General features: G+C 42.0%; 1 protein-coding gene across 1 annotated transcript; it reads left to right on the top strand.

Moving 5' to 3' along the window:
- The first annotated feature begins 421 nt into the window (after positions 1-421).
- LOC138960910 (ubiquitin carboxyl-terminal hydrolase CYLD-like) lies at positions 422-19,443 on the top strand. Its single transcript, XM_070332547.1, has 14 exons — positions 422-971; positions 2,348-2,665; positions 3,031-3,148; positions 4,767-5,186; positions 5,681-5,913; positions 6,417-6,567; positions 7,324-7,588; positions 10,233-10,324; positions 11,059-11,125; positions 11,813-11,933; positions 13,994-14,102; positions 14,847-14,962; positions 16,446-16,722; positions 18,098-19,443. The coding sequence occupies exons 1-14, from the start codon at positions 522-524 to the stop codon at positions 18,286-18,288; spliced, it is 2,928 nt and encodes a 975-aa protein (XP_070188648.1). The 5' UTR covers positions 422-521; the 3' UTR covers positions 18,289-19,443.
- Positions 19,444-21,506: the final 2,063 nt, after the last annotated feature.

Genomic DNA, 21,506 nt, shown 5'->3' with positions numbered 1-21,506 from the left:
TTAAAAACGACACCAACTTTAGTGATTCAGTCAGACGAGTTGGCGCCTGTGCTTAGTCGGAGACACTCGGCATAATAAAAACTTCATGCTGTTTTCTTCCTGAAGTCAGCCTTACCAAAAACGAGTTTACATATTATTATGATTCCAACACACCAGTATGTGAAAACGTATTCCCGGGCCGATGTCTATATTTCAATATTTGTCAGTGCTCAGCTCTCAGTCGCGTTCAGTTAACAGAAATCGTTATTACAGTGTGTGCGTGCGTGTAGGGCAGGAGAGAGAGAGAGAGAGAGAGAGAGAGAGAGAGAGAGAGAGAAAGAGCGCGCGCGCAAGTAAACGTGTGAAACAGTGTTGTCATTATGCTTTGAAAACAAAATCACTGCGAGTTAACGCCCCTCGGCCGTAACCCGGAAGCGTGTGATCTAAAAATGGCGACGATAACCTAATTTTAGAGTCTTGGAATTTTGTTCGTTGCATGAGGTGTCTCATTTTCGTTTTCCTCTTATTTAACCTCTGAAAGGATGACAGAAGTGTATATACTTTTACAGACCAAAAACGGCAAGAAGAAGAAAGACAAGAGAGGAATAAACATCCGAACGAACGCCAATCGAATCGAGCTTTTGGCAGGCACACTCTTGAGACCGAGCCCTTCGCCGAATGACGCTGCAGAGAAAAATACAGGATCTTTCGAAAGCATCGACACAGCGGACATTGTTGAAGTTCAGTGTAACAAACAGGAGGTAGAGAAACTAAAAGGCGCAGAATCGGACTTGCTTAGACCGATACCAACTTGCGTGGAACGCCTGGAAGTGTACAAGAATAAGGATTGGCTCCTGGAAGGTTCCACTCTTCGGACTGGGGATACTGTTTTTGTCAAAATAAAGGGTCACCAGAGCGAACTTCCTGGTAGACTAAGATACCGAGGACCTCTACCGGATCTTCCAGGGCTTTATTTTGGTGTTGAGTTAACGGTGAGTGTGATAGTTTGACCATGTTTCCCCCCTAGCGAGACAGATACTGTCTGAAGAGGCATGCACAATATGTGCAGTGTTTCACAATTCCAATGTAAACAGTCAGACAGGAAGTTCATTTGACATGCAGCTAAAGGGAGAACGTCAGCCGGCTTTGTTTATTTCACACAAACTTAATACCCTCCCCTCCAAGGTGCTGCTGATCGAACTTTGGACCATGTATTTCCCCCCTAGATTAGTGATGAGAAATGGTATTTTGACTTTCAAATTAGCTTCAACGCAAAATATTCCTTTTCTTATTCAAGGGACGTAACAGCTTGGTGCGTTTTCGAATAAATCCAATTTGGGGTAAAATCGATCGAATTACATCACAAATCACAAATCACAAAGATCTTGACATGCTTTTCTCCCTCAAGATAATTGTACCACTTGAAATTGGCAGAGAAACATTCAGTTTGAAGTTAATTTTGGCTGACGCCTGGCTGACGTCCTCCCGATAGCTGCATGTGTTCATGTGACGTGTTTGAGAAACTGAAATAGCAATGACAGCATTTCCCAAATTCTAATACTGTTTACATTTTTTCACACTCATACTCTTTACTCATCATCAATAGCAGGGTTTCATTTACTAGTGCGCCATTGGCGCATTAAATCTGAAAATGTCCCATCACAATTTGCGTCAGTGCGTCAAAGGGCGCATTGAGATTACGTTCCACTGCGCCAACAAATGTACACTTTACATCAGATTACACACACACATACAGAGATAACACGATATAGCGGCTAATTCTCAGATGGCACCATATTGCACTATTTTTCATCTTTGGTCAAAACACATACAAGCCTCTTTGGCGCTTCTTGCCTTCGACTATGTCCCATCGAAATTTAGTTGAGGGGGACAAATGTCCCATTGCCTTTTTCTCCCAGGTTAAACCCTGCAATAGTCATATAGACTAACAAAAGTAATAGTACTAATACTATGCATGACTAATAGTAATAACGGTATTGGTGATACTGACAGCCATGATCAACTTCATAACAAAGGATCATAACACTAAGCTGGAAGTTCTTTCTATATAAATTATACACAATAAACACTCCTAGTCCTATCTGCTCTGCTTTTGGACATCTGTTTTCAATGGGTGCCCCTAATTTTTATACATTTGAGTTTCACGTACAGTCAAAACAGTCAATAACGACCATACACTGGTGTTTGTTAACAAAGTAATGTCTTTTTTGGATGTTAGTATATATTTGATATATTGATCACTAAATCAGTAAATGTTATGTTTTGTCAATTAAACACCCCATTAACTAACCAATACCATTCTTAATCTTGTTTTTTTCTTGACATGACATTGTTTTCACTTGCACAGGAAAACAACGGAGAGGGAACCTGCGATGGCGTGTTCCAGAAGCATCGCTACTTCACAGCACCCCCTCACAGTGCCGTCTTCTGTCCGCTGCACAAGATAAGGAAGGGAAGAGAGAGCTGGCAGAGGAGTGATCGCGCTCGAGCGGGTCAAGCGTCGTCCGCTGTCCCCGAGATGTCCACTCCAGGGGGCAATGATGTGTTGCGCATCGGTGACCGTGTGATGTGGCCGAGCGACAACGGGAATGAGTACGGTACCGTGCGATGGATCGGGAGTTTGCCCGATGATGAATCGGGAGAGAAAACAGTTGGTGTTGAATTTGTAAGTGTGAAGATGATAAATGCACTGTTGACTGTGTTTTATGTGAATTGTATGGCAATGTGCATCAATAATTAATTATTAGTATTGTGTGGTGTATGTTGTATTTTGTTTAGTTTTGTTATTCTTTACTGCTGTTTTCTTGTTTAGTTTAGTTTTTTTTTATGTGTTGTTTTGTTCATTTTAGTTAACATGTGTTTCTTTAGGGGGGAGGGTGAAGGGTTTGATTGCATATGTTCCTTCTTTTTTTTCTAAGGATTTGCATGACTGCTGTAACCTGACAGGAATTTGAAGTTTTTTACTACTTCTTTCTTCATTTTTTTAAGTGAGAAAAATCAGCTAAAACTCATTCATGTATGTATTTTCAGGATAACCAGATCGGCACAGGCACAGGCAAATACAGAGACACAAGACTGTTCTACACCAAGCATGGCCACGCGTCCTTGGTGCCGCTCATGGGCCTCATCAGAGTGGATTCACAGGACGGTAAGTAGGTGAAGATGCAGAAAGGAAGATATTATTGATTGAAAATGTAATTATCATGCATTTGAAAAACAAAAGAATTCTCTACTCACCAAGACAAGGACACCACACACAAAAATAAGTCACATTTTAGCCTATGCAGGCTTCTTCAGGACTTACAAGTTACAAGCAAGTACAAAGGAAAACAGAAAGCAAAAGCAGCACAGACCCAAACAAGTCGCGTAAGGCGAAAATACAACATTTAGTCAAGCTCAGTCGAACTCACAGAATGAAACTGAACGCTCGTGGCAAAGGCAGTGAAATTAACAATCCAGAAAAGCGGGGTAGCGGTTGCGCTGAGGAGGATAGCACGCTTTTCTATATCTCTATTCTTTTTAACTCTCTGAACGTGTTTTTAATCCAAACATATCATATCTATATGTTTTTGGAATCAGGAACGGACAAGGAATAAGATGAAATTGTTTTTAAATCGATTTCGGAAATTTAATTTTAATCATACTTTTTATATTTTAAATTTTCAGAGCTTGTTTTTAATCCGAATATAACATATTTATATGTTTTTGGAATCAGAAAATGATGAAGAATACAATAAACGTAATTTTGGATCGTTTTATAAAAATATAATTTTAATTACAATTTTCAGATTTTTAATGACCAAAGTCATTAATTAATTTTTAAACCTCCAAGCTGAAATGCAATACCAAAGTCCAGCCTTCGTCAAAGATTGCTTGGCCAAAATTTCAATCAATTTGATTGAAAAATGAGGGTGTGACAGTGCCGCCTCAACTTGTACAAAATGCCGGATATGACGTCATCAGAGACATTTATCGAAAAAATGAAAAATACGTCTGGGGATATCATACCCAGGAACTCTCATGAAAAATTTCATAAAGATCGGTCCAGTAGTTTACTCTGAATCGCTCTACACACACACACACACACACACACACACACACACATACACCACGACCCTCATCTCGATTCCCCCCTCTATGTTAAAACATTCAGTCAAAACTTGACTAAATGTAAAAAAGATTAAACTAACTGCTTTTGCTTTTGCTTTTCACTTTCATTCAATGAAAATAGTTTTGATCTAATCTCGTATCTGGAAAAAACAAACATGCCTGTTATTAACCAGCTGGAGAAAGCGTTAAGTAATCAGAGTCTTTGTTTATTATCTTCTTCTTCTGCATTCGTGGGCTGAAACTCCCACGTGCACTCGTGGTTTGCATGAGTGGAATTTTACATGTATGACCGTTTTTACCCCGCCATTTAGGCAGCCATACGCCGTTTTCGGAGGAAGCATGCTGGGTATTTTCGTGTTTCTATAACCCACCGAACTCTGACATGGATTACAGGATCTTTTTCGTGCGCACTTGGTCTTGTGCTTGCGTGTACACACGGGGGTGTTTGGACACCGAGGAGAGTCTGCACACAAAGTTGACTCTGAGAAATAAATCTCTCGCCGAACGTGGGGACGAACTCACGCTGACAGCGGCCAACTGGATACAAATCCAGCGCGCTACCGACTGAGCTACATCCCCGCCCCCGTTTATTATGCCTGTTGCAGTAGTCAAGAAACTAAAAGTAAAACTCAACAATAACCATAATTTCTTTGCAGGTGTTATTGTCGCGGAGCCTCGCACGCCAGACCTGGAATACAACCCAGACGCAGCAGAACTGGATCCAGAGTGCGTCCGGCAACAAGAACAGATTTTCCGGCAGTGCAAACAATCCGGCTCCGCCCCCACCTCCACCGTCAGCCAACCGACACAGCCCCCCCAATCCTACCCAAAAGAGGTAACCACTCACTCGTCACTGCAGCAGAGGTCAGGGTCACGGCCGACTCACTCGTCGGATGTGGCGTCGGATATTCGAACGGGGTCTGGGGATGGCGCCACGGCAGTCTCCAGGGTGGGGAAGCCTGTGCAGGTGGAAGAAGGAGAGGCGGTACCTGTGGATTTCCTGCAGCAGATGGGTATGAAGGATACTGTGGATGAGAGTGGCGTCAACCCCATGTACCTCATGAGCAAGTACCAAGGTAATGTCTCTGCCATGTGACATCTATTAAAACAACAAAAAAAGAAATGAATGAGCTGACAAACGAAGAAATACACAAATGATTGTTCCCAATCCTCAGCCTCATCAGGGATTCCTGTGCGTGTGTAATGTTTGAATTCAGCATACAGGTTTTGAATCAATTCAGTGCAGACTCTACGCCGAAGGAATCATACCGCCCTCATGTGCAGATGCATCCCAAAAGACCATTGTACGCATAGAACTAAAACGATCGCGAAAGCTCGGAAACACAGAAAAATTAAAAAAAGTCACCTGTCTTTCACTTCTATCGTAATTCATTTTTGTGTTTGGCTTGTATTTATACAATCTTCAGACATCAAATTAAAAAGAAAAGAACAACAACAAACACATTATTAATACAATATATCAACTTTGTCAATCTAAATGAATTCTCTCCCTATGTCTTGTTTTAACGTCATTTTATTTATTTCTGTTGCTTTTTCTTCCCTGGATCAGAATCATGTGAGAGGAACGCGCGAGACAGTAAGCAGAGCTCTACAGGGTCACAGACATTGTCGGTGACCCCTGACCCTGACCTTGTGGTGGGCTCGATGGTGGAAGTGTTTGGGAAAACCCCACGCTATGGCGTTATTCGATGGATTGGCAACCTGGACGTGCGTCAGAATAAGCCTGGTGCTGCGGGCAGTACAGACCAGCGCCAGAATAAAGTCACTGCTGGTCTGGAAATGGTAAGTGTGATGGTGTGTTGTGTGTGTGTCGTGTGTCTGTGTGTTTGTGCGCTTTTGCGCTTTTGTTCATGTGTTGTGTGTGTGTGTGTGTGTGTTTGTGTTTGCGCTTTTGTTCATGTGTGTGTGTGTGTGTGTGTATGTATGGGTGAGTGCATGCATTGCCTCTGTGTGTGTGGTGTGTGTGTGGATGTTTGTGCGTGTTCCAGATGAAAGAAACATCAAACGCAAAAAAAGCATGTTCTTTTTTTCAGTTTGTTTGGTCTTACTCTTATGTATGTTTGCTTACTTTTTATTTATTTATTTATTTTTTTACTTGTGCGCATTTCTGCCTCCCTCAAATATTGGAGAAACAAAGACATTTCTGAAGAGAGAAAAATGTCATATTCCGACTGCAACTTATTGTTTCATGAAATTGTGTGCATGTCTCAAGCCTTTTGCGAGATTCAATTGAAGTGATTTGCACATTGGCTCAGTTCTGATACTTTTCTGTATTTTTTCTGCAGGAAGAAGAAATTTCTGCAGGAACAGATGGCACATTCTGTGGGGAGCGTCTCTTCACATGTCCTCCAAGGAAGGCTCTCTTCGTCCCTCTCAACAAATGTCGCAAAGACAAACGATTTCAAGCGGAATCTAAAGACAGATCTAGTCATGAAGGTAGGCCTTCCTTCTTTGCTAGAACTTGAGAAAAGACAGACTTGTTTTGTACTCTGTAATATCAAACAGATAGCATGATGTAGATTGCATTGTACTTGTCTTGTCTTTGGCTGGGTTGGCGAGGAGGTGCATCACATTTTTAGTACTTGTTGTTCTTCTTGTTGTTTAATAGACCATTTTTACATTTAGTCAAGTTTTGACTAAATGTTTTAACATAGAGGGGGAATCGAGACGAGGGTCGTGGTGTCTGTGTGTCTGTGTGGGATCTTCATGAAACTGTACATGAGAGTTTCTGGGAATGATATCCCCAGACTTTTTTTTCATTTTTTCGATAAATGTCTTTGATGACGTCATATCCGGCTTTTTGTACAAGTTGAGGCGGCACTGTCACACCCTCATTTTTTAATAACATTGTTTGAAAATTTGTTCAAGCAGTCTTCGACGAAGGCTGGACTTTGGTATTGCATTTCAGCTTGGAGGCTTAGGAATGAATAAATGAGTTGGGTAATTAAAAATCTGAAAATTGTAATTAAAATTATTGTTTTATAAAACGATCCAAAAATAATGTCATCTTATTCTTCATCATATTCTGATTGGAAAATCATATAAATATGTTATATTCGGATTAAAAACAAGCTCTGAAAATTAAAAATATGAAAATTATGATGAAAATAAAATTTACGAAATCGATTAAAAAATTAATTTGCTGTTTTGGGCAGTGCCAATTCTCTACACGTGGTCTTTGGAATATTGCAGAATTTGGAACTTTAGATACGCCAGACATCACAGGTGACATAAGCCCGCCGGAGGTCACGTCTCCTGAGGAACTGACGGTCGTATGCGGCAAAAAAAAGGGTATCCAGGGTCACCATAACTCGTGTTACCTGGACGCCACGCTCTTCTCCATGTTCTACTTCACCACTGTCTTTGACTTTATCTTCAACAAGCCCCAGGAGTCTGGCTCCGCCCCTGGGCAGGTGCAAAAGGTGCTAAAGGAAGGCATCGTTAACCCATTGAGGAGGTACGTTGGCTATGTGGAGCGGAATGTTTTGTGAGGAGCAAGTTTTGTTAGGCTGGGTAGCGTGACTTTGGAAGAACGGCATTTGTAACTCAGGTTGATGGAGGCTAGTCTTGGTGTTGCATGATGGTTATGGTGGATATATATATGTGTGTGCAAGTGTGTTGTACATAGATTATTTTCTTTGGGGTTTGATAGAGGATATGTCTATATGGATTTTACGTGCTTGTGCTTCTGCTGTAATGACCACAGCTGATTGAAAGCTAACAGTCTGTCCTTCTCTCTCTCTCTCTCTGTCTCTCTCTCTCTCTCTCTCTCTCTCTCTCTCTCTCTCTCTCTCTCTCTCTCTCTCTCTCTGCCTGCCTCTCTCTCTCTCTCTCTCTCTCTCTCTCTCTCTCTCTCTCTCTCTCTCTCTCTCTCTCTCTCTCTCTCTCTCTCTGCCTCTCTCTCTTGTGCGTGTGTTATAATGCAATATGTTATGATGTAATGTGTGATGATGTATTCGGTGTTTGATAGCGGATGTATGCTTGTTAGTTGTAGATCTAGTACGATGTTTGAGGCTGTAATGTTTGTGCGGGTGTCATATGTAGCCGTACGAGGGTTCCAGTGTGTGAGTTGTGCATGGCCGGGCGCTAGAGTGCTGCATGAATGAGTAAGTGCATGTGGAGTTGTATGGCTGGGTGAATTGTGGGTTGCGTACGTCCGAGGGGCACATGTAGCCTGTGTGTCTGAAGTAGTGGGTATGTGTGCGTAAGGGTGTGCTGATTGAACTTCAGTTGTTGCTTTGTAAATGTCTATGTATCAGTGTATTATGTCTTGCCACACACATGCCAAATTTCCTTGTATTGATGAGGACAATAAAATTTCTTGTACAGCAGTCCCTCTCATGAACGGACACCCTTGGGCCCTAGCAAAACTGTCCGTACATTGCAGGTGTCCGGTCACGGGAGGGGTGACCACACCACCCCCTCCCCCGGGCCATACACTCGACTCGCACAGAGACACACAAACAACAGGATTGAGTCTATGCTAATCACTTCTTGTGGCTACTAAACAATAACAATAAACTCCTAATAGTTCTTTAAACGTTTTGTAAAAAGGATTTGTTTGAAAAGTGTTGAAAAGAAGAGATAAAATAAATCCTCAAGGCAGTGAACACACTCACCATGCGCTGACATACGAAAGCAGCCACACAAACACAGTACAGAGGAGCGTGTGCAGATGCTTTGCAAGAATAAGCTTGAAAACCAGTTTGAATAAATAGCAGCAGATAGAGCTGCATGTCATAATCATGTAATTTATTTTTTTCTTGTCTTGCTTTATTGACTGCATGCCGATCATGTGGCATGGCAGTGACTTTTCACTCTTCAGTCGGAAATACACTGTACATAACACAGCTCCCACTCTCCCTCACTAATGCCTACCCCAAGCCGTGACAACTGATGCTTGGAAATTTTGTGGAAGAGTACACCTCTCTATTTCTCTACAATGCTCTTCCTGCTGACATGCAGTGACACCGGACACCCCACAGAGTTTAGCCAGCTAACCCTCCACCCCCCCCCCCCCCTCCACCCCCACTTCCTCTCTCTCACTCCCTCCAGCCATGTACTGTTGGGGGCTGTGGCCAGAGAGGTGTCAGCTAATTGAGGCCAGCTGCACTGTTCACTCAGAGCAAAACCAGTTGACTGTGTCGTAACTTTTGACAAGGCAAGACAACTGAAGGGTTCATAGATTAGGCAACCGACTCACTGGTCAAGGCTGAGGGGAAACAAGAGTATCTTGTCAATGAAAGAGGTTACACACAGACACACGATGCTGAAAACTGTGGCCGGTTTTTCACTCACTTTCGCTCAGGACCTTCATCGACTGTGGTTTCTGTTGTTTACGTCCAACAGACAAGAATAAAGAGCAGTTTCATGTTGGCATCTTCGCATGTACTCTTCACTCCTGACCAAAACTACCCCACCTCCTGATGGGTACATGTGCACTCAAGTTATCAGTGACTGTCATCACGCCATTGCGGCTGTGATCTTCGTACCAAGAGCCGGACTGCTCTGTTATCGATTTTGTTGTGGTGAAAATTTGACGATGGTCTGTCCGTACATTGGAGGTATGACCTGCTGTTGGGACCGAAAATGAGTGTCCGCGTCCACGTTTTGCAGGTGTCCGTTTAAGGGGGGGCAAATATAGAAGGAAAACACTCCGTGCCGAGCAAATGTGTCCGTACATGTCAGGTGTCCGCTCACGCCGGGGGCCGTACATTGCAGGGACTGCTGTATCTTGTATCTTGTATCTCTCAGACTCTCTCTCAGTCTCTCTCTCTCTCTCTCTCTCTCTCTCTCTCTCTCTCTCTCTCTCTTTCTCTCTCTCTCTTTCTTACTCTCTCTCTCTCTCTGTCTCTCTCTTTCTCTTTCTCATTCTCTCTCTCTCTCTGTCTCTTTGTCTCTTTATCTCTCTCTCTCTCTCTCTCTCTCTCTCTCTCTCTCTCTCTCTCTCTCTCTCTGTGTCTGTGTCTGTGTCTGTGTCTGTGTCACTCTCCGGCTGTATTTTGGTGTCATTCCACCCTCCTGTCTCTCTACCTCTCTTTCTCACTCTGAAGTTCTCTCTCTTAGTGACACGGAGTTTGACATGTGGTTATGTTTCTCAGCTACAACTATGTGCGAGCAGACAAAGTGCTGAGGCTACGAGAGCTGCTTGACAAGCTAGGCACGATACCAGGCATGATGGGAGAAGAGAAAGGTAGGGAAATGTTCTGAACTCGAAGAGACAATTTGCTTGCATAAGAAATAAGCTGCATAGAAATGTGACCCTCCACCACAAAATGAGTCGCATGTCACCTCGCGCGGTTCTGCGCTAGGCTTGATATAAGTCCGGAGAGTGTCTGGTAACAGTGTGAGGGTCACCATAGTCACAGGCTTATAACTCAAACAGTTGTCGCTCTTTTCTAAAACGGTTTTCACCACTGGATAGAGCAAAAAAAACTCTGTAGGAAAATGTAAAACTATGAAAATCATGCAAAGGTGACATGCGACTCATACCGTGGTGGAGGGTCACAAATTAGCTTGGTCACAGTGGTGAAATACTCTTTTATAAGAGCATTACAGCTGTTGCAGTTCTCATTATAAAATCAATAAGATTATCGTTTCTCATTGTCAGCAAGAGCAAACAGGATCAAATGATTGTGTACTGCTGTTGTTGTTGTTTTTGTCAGTTTGATGAATGAAAAACAATAGACCATGTGTTATTTATGTAGAAATATTTTTATTTAGTACAGAATTCTTTTTCAATGTTTTTTTTATTTAGTTACTTATTGATTTATTTTTAATGTATTTATTTATTCATTTGTTTATTCGTATGTAGTTATTTGTTCATTCATTTGTTTATTTGCTTATTCATTCATTTATTTGTTTAACTATTTATTTGCATGTTGACATATGATCTATTCATTGTTTGCTCGTTGCGTTCTGTTACAGATCCAGAAGAATTTCTTAGTGCACTTCTTTCAGAGATAATGAAAGCAGACCCCCTGTTGCATCTCAGGTAAGGTGACTTTGATTTTATTAAGATGCAGACAGTCTTGTGTAAAAGGATAAAAGTCATTTGAAGTTGGGGAATGATGTGGGTGGAGGTTTTCATTTGTGGGTTTGTTAGAAAATTAATACATTGAAATCCTGCTTTAAGCATTACCTCCATTTTTCCCGATTTTCTTCTTCTTCTTCTGCGTTTGTGGGCTGAAGGTTTTTTTGCGCGAGTGGAATTTTACGTGTATGACCGTTTTTTACCCCGCCATTTAGGCAGCCATACGCCGCTTTCGGAGGAAGCATGCTGGGTATTTTCGTGTTTCTATAACCCACCGAACTCTGACATGGATTACAGGATCTTTTTCGTGCGCACTTGGTCTTGTGCTTGCGTGTACACACGGGGGTGTTCGGACACCGAGGAGAGTCTGCACACAAAGTTGACTCTGAGAAATAAATCTCTCGCCGAACGTGGGGACGAACTCACGCTGACAGCGGCCAACTGGATACAAATCCAGCGCGCTACCGACTGAGCTACATCCCCGCCCTCCCGATTTTCTGTTTAATAACATCTGTAAATATACTCCCATTTTGAGACTCCCTCCCTTTTAGTTATAAGACTCAAGTCTCAACTTTTCCATGTTTTAGAAGGGGTATTCCAGTGTTTGCATATGAAGGGAGGTCATTAAGTGTTCTTTTTTATTTACAGTTCCGGAGAGCATACCTACTTTTACCAATTGTTTATTGAAAAAGACGAGAAACTGTTGCTACCCACAACACAAGTCCTGGTAGAACTGTCTTTTCTGCAGGGAAATGTGAAGTTAAAGGAGGTGAGAATGATTTATTTTGTGTGTGTTTGTGTGTGTCTCTCTCTCTGTCTGTCTGTATGTTGGCCGGTCAGTTAGTCTGTCTGTGTGTACATCCTGAACTCAGGTCAAAATGAGTTCGGCTCATTCTCTCCCTGACCGGACGCTACAGTCCTACGCGAATCTATCAAAACAAAAATACAGAGTTATCTCCCATATGGTTTTCGCGAGCACTGATCTAAATTTGAGATCAGTGTTCGCGAGATGAAAATGATTGCAGATTGGCCGACTTCGACAGTGATCTCCGTTCTGTTCTTCACAGTTATGATAAAGACATCGTTCTAAGGTCAAAACAAGTCGAAATGTTGGGACTGCTGCCGGAAGGAGACCGTAATATATATATGGTTTCATCACTGTCTACTAGTTACAGAAAAAATCGTCTGCTCCAGTGAATGCCGAAACCAAACAGTTGATTATCACGTGACACTTTTGCCATATTTAGAGTTGTTTGCACAGTAAATACAGCCGCGAAAAATAGCTCACTTGAAACTGTCTTACATATCAATTCCTTTGTAATTTAAAAATGACAAAACACCATGAAAATTCATTATCGACGATCGCGAATCTGCTTATATCAATAATACATTACAAAAAGCTCTAAATATGTAAAAAAAATCGGTTTCCTTGACAGGTCATTTTGACCTGAGTTCAGGATGTCTGTGTGTAATGCTACAACTGAGTGTGTAAAATACTTTTGTATCACTTGTGGCAGAGAAGAACAAGACACAACTGCATAGCTGCCAACCCTCCCGAATTTTTCGGGAATCTCCCGATTTTTTAAATCTGTCACGAAATCACGAAATGTGTTCGATTTTCCCGAAAATCGAAATTTCTAAAATACTTTGTGTAAGCAGCCTCTTTTTGGGGGAACAAACCGGTGAAAAGACGCTCTGGTTAACCGAGACCAGCCACGTTGGTGTGCGCATGTGCGGAAAATAAGTTGTGCCTCGATCTTTCCGGTTTTGCCTTCCAACATGCCGCCAAAAACAACACCAAAAGACAAAAAAACAAAGGCTAAAGTGAGGTTTTTACCACAGTACAAGGCGAACTATGACTTTATCGACAAGTCAGATAAGGGGGAACACTACGCATTCTGTAAACCTTGTCGATGTGACATCAGCATCGGACATGGTGGGAAAAAGGACATCGAGCTCCATGCTGCCTCCGCCAAGCATTGCGGCAATGTGAAGCAGTCGACTGCTACTGCTGTGAAACAGACGCCAAAGATCACGTCTCTGTGTTATTTCATTTGTTAAATGAATGTCAATTTTGATCATAATATACCAGAAAAAAAGCAATTTTGGCACCTTCATTTACAAAACATCTTCAGCTTCAGGGGCCGTTGCCCCCTGACCCCCACCAGGGGCATCGCCCGTGGACCCCACCAGGGGACTACCTCGGCCCCCGGACCCCCACAGGAATTTCATTGTCAGAAAGTTGGCAGCTATGCAACTGATTCTCAGGATTGCCATTTTAGAAATCTGACAATGATTTTATTTTCATTTTTGGGTGACAATTTCTTTGACATTGTCTTATTGTGTTAGTGTTCTTATTTACAAAGGCTTGGAAGGAAGCTGCAACCACAACCGCCGATTTGTATAATGTATAGTCATTATTGCGTTTCTTACCAAAGAATTAGGAAAAAGCTACTGGCAGTAGTACAGTCAGCAGTATTTATGCAGAGGATGAAAATCGCTTATTCATTTCACTGCTTGGGACTCTGCTAGGTGCCAGCAAATTAGTTCCGCACAACTCTCGTTTACTCCTGTTGCACATGTTGGCCATATTTAGAGCGCTTACGTCCCTTCGTTTCTTATAAATTATTGTGTTTACTGCCAAATACACAACGGCGAAAGCTTTTTATCTGTGGTAAGACATGAGATATGGCATCAAACATTATAGAGAAGACATATAAAGCGACAATCCAGGAAAAACATTTTGGGGGAAGTTTAGATTTACAGGTTGCCGGTTCACTTAAACTAATGCTGTGTAAACTCATAGGTGCTGACGTCTTTATTTTCCAGGTTCCCTCGTGTCTGATTCTGCAGATGCCGAGGTTTGGCAAAGAGTACAAAATGTATCGTCGTATTATTCCCAGTCTAGAGCTTGACATCACTGATATTTTAGAAACAGGTATGTATCATTCTGTCAATATTCAGTGACTTATCTTGCTCTCTGTCTGTGAATGTGGATGATTTACCTCCTACGTTTTGCTGTCTCATTGTTTATGCTGTGGAACCTCCCTTTTACGAACTTTAAAAGTCTGAGAAATACTGGTCTTGAAAGAGAGGGAGTCTTAAAATGGAGGTAAATTTACAGAGGCTATGAAGAGAATATCTGAGAAAGCAAGGTCTTAAAAGGGAGGAAGTCTTAAATTGGGGGGTCTTAAAAGGGAGTTCCACTGTACTGAATTGTTGTACTTGTTCTCTCCTACTTTCTCACAAGCATTAGTGTGTGCACACGCACACACACACACACACGCACGCACGCACGCACACAAACACACACACAAACACACACACACGCATACACACACACACACACTCTCACACACACACACACACACACACACACACTCACTCACACTCACACACACACACACTCACACACACACACACACACACACTCACACACACACACACTCACACACACACACACACACACACACACATACACACTCACTCACTCACTCACTCACTCTCGTCCTCCTCCTCTCTCCTGTAGCTCTCTCTATTTCACAATCTATATAAATGCAGATCTTATGAGTATTCTGCTTGTGCTATCCTTGATGAAAACAAACTAAGGTGTATATCACATAATTTGATAGACGCAAGAGTATGTGCACAATGTCAAAATCATAAAATATTTATCTCACAGGTATTCGGGAGTGCATTGTGTGTGGAGGTCTGGCCACGTTTGAATGTAAAGACTGCTACTCGCAACACGGCCAGGGACTCAACACCACAGCCTTTTGCGAGCAGTGCATCAAGATGGTATGTACCTGTATGAGGAAAGGGTGTGCTTGGGATTGTCTGTGTGGTTGATTCTGTGTTTGTAACTGAATTTGACGCTTAATAGACGAACTCCGAAAATATCTGGCGCTGTCAAAGGTCACTCTTCCACAACTCATACAAACCAGGGGGAGTTATTCCCCAAAATCATCTATAACAGTCTGTTTCAATTAAGAGCATAATTTACATGGATTTAATTGAAATTATGACTTTACTGCTTGTCATGATTTGTGTGTGTGTGTGTAAATTGGTAGTTACAGACCTGTTTACCAGTACGATTTGGGCGTATTTTGTACGCCAAATTATTATCGGTACGCAAATACGCGACACACGCACAAAATACGCATAAGAAAAAGTCTAGAATACGTTTTCCGGTGTTGGTGTGCTGATTACGGGATGGTACAACTGATACCGGTTTCGGTCGAAGGGAGATAACCATGACAGCGAGTCTTCAGCTGTGGAAACCTTGTTCAGTTGTTGGCACGTGCGATCGTCTGAACAATCGTGGCAAAATGAAGCGGTAAAATGTGTCAGTTTCGGATGACTGTACCAAGTCTAAACAGCAGAAGCAGCAGATTTTCTTGGAGAAATATAAGAAAGAGCCAGGAATTGTGGAGTCTACTTTGGGAAAAAGTCATGCACACTGCAAGTATTGTAAATCAGATTTCTCCGTTGCCCATGCTGGGAAATATGACATCGAACGACACAGCATTTCCAAAACTCACCTGGACAAGGTTGCTGCAAAGAAATCCGCTGAAAGCTGCCTAGGAATTATGAAGTTCATTCCCGCAAAGCAAATCCTGCCAGAAGAAAAGGCTGTAGTCCGTGCTGAAGCAATTTTTTCTGAGATGATTGTAAAAATGAACTTGCCACTGTCAACCTCAGATGTTATTTCACGAACTTCATCTTTTCATTATCAATCTGTTTGGAAGACACTGGTTATAATGCTATAAACTGACAGGTAAATAAAATTGTTTTATCCCTGTTGTATTGGAAGGAGTTAAATTCTGAAGGTATTCACAAGACATGCTATTCTTACACAAACACGTTTGCACTCACATGTACATTTTCCCTAGCCCATATGGCTTTGCTTGCAAAGTACACCAACTTTTTGAAAAATACACTCAACTTTTTGGGAAAGTACTCTTGCCTCTGGTTTAGGGTAAACAGGTCTGTTAAGTTATTATGTGTTTTTATGATGGTGGTGGTGATTTTGATGGTGTGAATCACTGAATGTGGGTGTGTGTGACTTTCTGTCTGTCTGAGTTCTCTAAGTATCTGTGTGCTTTGGTGTGTGTATGAGTGGCGTGTGTTATTGATCTTTGCATGTCTGTGTTTGAGTGTGTGTGTGTGTGTGTACTCTGTGTGCATTTGGCTTTGCCTGCATTTATTTGGAAACAATTTTCACGCATCCTGAAAATGAATTAAAAACATTTAATACTTTGACATTTTCCAACACACACAGTCTCACCAACACAAGAAGCGACAGGGACACAACCCACAAGCACTGCTGGTGCCCAAAGAGTTCCTTCCCCGCTACGCCAAGATGCAAGAGGAGGCGGCATTTTGCGGCCGACAGAACGGTGAGCTGGCTGGCCCGGCGGATGTGGTGCTTCCGCGAGAAAAGATGGAACTTTTCGCTGTCGTCTGCATCCAAACCAGTCATTACGTGTCATTCGTCAAGTGCGGAATGGGCAAAGATGCACCTTGGGTCTTCTTTGACTCCATGGCTGATCGCATGGGTAGGTTGAAAAGAGAGTGTGTGTGTGTGTGTGTGTGTGTGAGTTTGTTTGTGTGTGTGTGCGTGCATTCGTGTGTGTGTATTTCCTGTAAGCCTTATTTGACTGTTCATTTTAGTGTGTGCATGTGTTTATCTCATCATTGTTCTTGGAGATTGGTTCCAACAGGGTTCCTACAGGTCATGGAAAACCTGGAAAGTCATGGAATTTGATTTTTAATTTTCCAGGCCTGGAAAGTCATGGAATTCCAATTCAAGTCATGGAAAGTCATGGAATTTAACAAAAATAAGAAAGAAAAAAAAATTAACCTTTGAAATGACAGGACCAGCAAACATTACCGATAATCTGACTGCGTAGCAAATGCTTGACTTGCTTGTCGAAGAGACACTGCGTAGAAACTGACTCAAATTCAGTGCAAAGCAAGCCAGTGTCAAAACTGGCAGTGACAAGACGTAAAAAGTTTGCGTGTTCGGAAATGGCGACCTGTGGATCTAGTCATGGAAAATGTTATTGAGGCTCATGGAAAGTCATGGAAAAGTCATGGAATTTTGTTTCTAAAAACCAGTGGGGACCCTGTAATCCAAATGCAGTCTGTCAGGTTTTTGCTGTGGTTTTCTCCTTTGTTTATCAATAATTTGTCTCATACCTGTAGCAGCTTTGTTCTTTGGCCATTTGTTTGGTTAATTGGGCATACATTTATTTGTTTGGTTGTTTATTTTGTATTGTAATTCAATCAAGCTTGGTTTAGAATGTAACAGATTCTGTGATTGGTCAGATTATTGGTGTTAAACTCTGTTGAACACCGAAAATCTGTTCATTGAACACATGTTGGCGATGCACATAGATACAACCTTAAAGCCCGACCTCCTCTACAAAACTTTCCCTACTGCGGTTCCACAGCCTTTATCAGCTGAGATGTCAACACAAGACCTCGTGCTAGCGGTGGTTTGTTCAGCGGAGTCAATTAGGCGTTTATAGTAGTGCCAAGACTGTTTGTTTATCTAGCGCGCCCATGCTATCGCCGACTTCTGACAGCTCCTGTAGGCTAGCGTGTACCCTGGGACAAGGAGATTTACGATGCAGGAGCTGTCAGAAGTCGGCGATAGCATGGGCGCGCTAGATAAACAAACAGTCTTGGCACTACTATAAACGCCTAATTGACTCCACTGAACAAACCACCGCTAGCACCTGGTCTTGTGATGACAGCTTAGCTGATAAAGGCTGTGGAACCACAGTAGGGAAAGTTTTGTGGAGGAGATCGGGCTTTAACTAGTATCGATTATATTTATATAATTAATTGATTACTGGGTGATTGAATCTATGTATTTATTTATACATGGCTGATTGATTGATTAATCAATTGATCGGTGCGTTACAGGCGAGCAGGGAGGTTACAACATCCCCGAGGTGCAGCACGTGCCGGAGCTGACCCACTGGCTGTCCGAGAGCAACTTTGAGCACATCAACAACATGGATGATGACCGCCAACTGCCAGAGCACATGAGACGTCTGCTGTGTGACGCCTACATGGTCATGTACCAGTCGCCCAGTGTCATGATGTTCAGATGATTGGTGTACGCGGCTGTGGGTTTTTTTTTGCGCGACCTTTCTATCTCCAACTGTGTACTGTTCAATTTTCGTTGAACGACGTCGGCTTTCTGACGCTTACATTGTCATGCAGTGGTCAATCAGCATCATGATGTTCACATGATTGGTGTATGCGGCTGTGTGTTTTTTGCGCGCACATTTTTCGTCTCCAACTGTGTACTATTCAAGCTTTGTTGGACGAGGTCAGCTTTCTGACGCTTGCATGGACATGTGTGACGGGGAGACTACTGCGTCACCCTTCACAGCGGACTCTGCAGTTGTCTGCCAGCGAAGAATGCAAGCTATTTATAGCTCGACGTTTCTTCTACGTCGCTGACACCTAGAGTTCTGTTTGTGACTGATAGGGTCAGGGTCAGGCGGCTGCTGTCTCCTTGTAAGGTCTTGGGAACCTTTGCGTACCCATAGCAGTTTTTGTAGGGCAAAAAAATTAGATCTAAAATCTCAATCCTGTTTGAATAGCTTTGCCTCCAAAGGTGATTGCTGTGCTTCGGGCACTCTGTTACACATGCATTGGTCATTATGTTGAAATGATTTGTGGCTGTAAGTGCTGTGCTGCATGCAACTCTCTCAAACTGTTTGTGTGTAGTGATCAAGCTTTACAAGGCTGTGCTTTAGTGAAGAACAAAAATTTTCCAAGCCCACCAGTACAAGGCTGTTGGAGTTAGAATCCTGACACTGGCTGGTGACGTTTGTGTCAGAAAAAAACAAGACACAACTGATTCTCAGGATTGCCGTTTTAGAGATCGACATGGCCATAGATGGAATCTCTGAGTCATGTGAAGGCGTGTTCTATCGCTAAGTAATTTTTGCATGCTGACCCATACAAGGCATAGGCAAAGTAACAGCCCAGAAGAATGATGCTGAACAGTGACTTTTTGAATACAGTTGTCAACAGTATCTCAGAGTGATGCTTTGGATGTGAAGCTTGTGTCGCTGTGTGACCATGGAACATCTTTACTGTTGCTAAGGTGATCTGTTCTCTGATGTTGGTGACATCTTCAGTTCAATATATGCTACAGTACTTGGATTGTCAGTTTCTATAGTTTTTGTTGCCAAAGTGTGTGCAAAAGACACTGAGCATATTTCCTCTGTTTGGTGTGTGTGTGTGTATGTGTGTGTTTGTCTGTCTGTGCTTGCATGTGTGTGTGTGTGTTCGTGTGTGTGTATGTGTGTGAAAAGAAAATATCCTGTATCTGGTAAATGCAGAAATGCTTTGAATATTTACTTATTCAGACTGCTTTTGTAACATTGGCTGCATGTGAGCTAGAAATTCCAGGTCTTCTCTGTATACATTTTGTTAATTACTAAATGTCTACATGATTGTATGTATACATGTGTACATATTGCAGTTCCATAGTAATGTAAAGAAGTAATTGATGTCAAATATGTTGTTCGGAATTGTACATTTACGTCAATAAAAAAATTACAGCTAAGAATCTGGATTATCCCAGCTTGTATATTTTTCTTGCAGGTTATGTGGACATTTGATACAGATTGTTCGCAAAGAAAAGAGCAAACGAGACTGATAGACTTAATAAAAAGGGACTGGTTAAAAATGTGTGTCACAAAGTAGCTATTTTATAGAGATGACAATGACAATGACAATTCTTTATTTAACGAGAGTCATAATGTTAAGCAATTAACAAGTGGCTCTATCCCATCTCCCCCCTTTCCCCGTCGCGATATAGCCTTCGTGGTTGAAAATGACGTTAAACACCAAATAAAGAAAGAAACAATTAACAAGTGGCTCTATCCCCCCCTTTCCCCGTCGCGATATAACCTTCGTGGTTGAAAACGACGTTAAACACCAAATAAAGAAAGAAACAATTAACAAGTGGCTCTATCCCATCTCCCCCCTTTCCCCGTCGTGATATAACCTTGGTGGTTGAAAACGACGTTAAACACCAAATAAAGAAAGAAACAATTAACAAGTGGCTCTATCCCATCTCCCCCCTTTCCCCGTCGCGATATAACCTTCGTGGTTGAAAACGACGTTAAACACCAAATAAAGAAAGAAACAATTAACAAGTGGCTCTATCCCATCTCCCCCCCCTTTCCCCGTCGCGATATAACCTTCGTGGTTGAAAACGACGTTAAACACCCAATAAAGAAAGAAACAATTAACAAGTGGCTCTATCCCATCTCCCCCCCCTTCCCCCGTCGCGATATAACCTTCGTGGTTGAAAACGACATTAAACACCAAATAAAGAAAGAAACAATTAACAAGTGGCTCTATCCCATCTCCCCCCTTTCCCCGTCGCGATATAACCTTCGTGGTTGAAAACGACGTTAAACACCAAATAAAGAAAGAAAGTAATAATGTTAAGCAATGATCTGCTTTTTTACATCTAGCCCTCGCCCTAAAGAGGGACTAACTAAAAACAAACAAAACACTTCTACAGGGGTCCTGATTTGGCCTAAACGGTCCGCTGGACCCTAAAAGCAACAGTTAGCTAACACTTCTACATTTTAATAGATAACTGAAGTAAGAACACATTATTCTTACATATATGTAGACAAAATGCATTGCATAGAGATAGATGAAAGAGGTAGAGTTTTTGATTGTTCTTCAATTTGAGAGTAAAAACGGGGTCACTCTTGCTTATTTTGATTTTTGTGTGTACTTTAGTGTCTGCAACTTTGCTTTTGCGAATTTGATTTTGGGGGGTGTCCTAGGTCTCCGGTACACTGCATAAAAACTAATTGATGAAAAATAAAACTCTTTGTTTCAAACGGTAGGGGAATGAATTACCTTTCTGGCAATATACTTGGTTTTACCATAACTGGCCGCATCACAAAGTTATACAGCTAAATGTATGTGTTGATTTTTTTATGAAGATTAGTGAAGAAGGAGTAGAACTAGAAGGCTAAACTACTGGTTTAGAGAGATACATGTATAACATTAAATTAGTAGTTTCAAGGGCACCGACTGATTCATGTATTGATGTTTGGTAGTGTTGACAGAAAAGTGAAAGGGGATAGGGATGAATTTGATGGAAGAGGATGGGGTAGGGACGATGCTAACCAGAGAATAGGGGGCATAAAGGTTACAGTGTGGACGTACATTCTGGAATTCATCTAAAAGTGAAATTTCATCTTGAGGATGAAAGTAGCTTGTTCATTTCAATGCTTGCTATTCTCTCAGGTGCCAGGAGAATGGTTTCGAATAACTCTCACTA

The sequence above is a fragment of the Littorina saxatilis genome, linkage group LG1, assembly GCF_037325665.1.
Source record: "Littorina saxatilis isolate snail1 linkage group LG1, US_GU_Lsax_2.0, whole genome shotgun sequence".
Lineage (NCBI taxonomy): Eukaryota > Metazoa > Mollusca > Gastropoda > Littorinimorpha > Littorinidae > Littorina > Littorina saxatilis.
The sequence above is the reverse complement of the archived record's forward strand: the minus strand, read 5'-3'. Positions and strand labels throughout refer to the sequence as shown.

Coding starts and splice junctions, on each gene's coding strand:
- LOC138960910 (XM_070332547.1), top strand. CDS start 522: ATGACAGAAGTGTATATACTTTTACAGACCAAAAACGGCAAGAAGAAG. Junction 3,149..4,766: donor CAGAGTGGATTCACAGGACG/GTAAGTAGGTGA, acceptor ATTTCTTTGCAG/GTGTTATTGTCGCGGAGCCT. Junction 14,963..16,445: donor GCGAGCAGTGCATCAAGATG/GTATGTACCTGT, acceptor CAACACACACAG/TCTCACCAACACAAGAAGCG.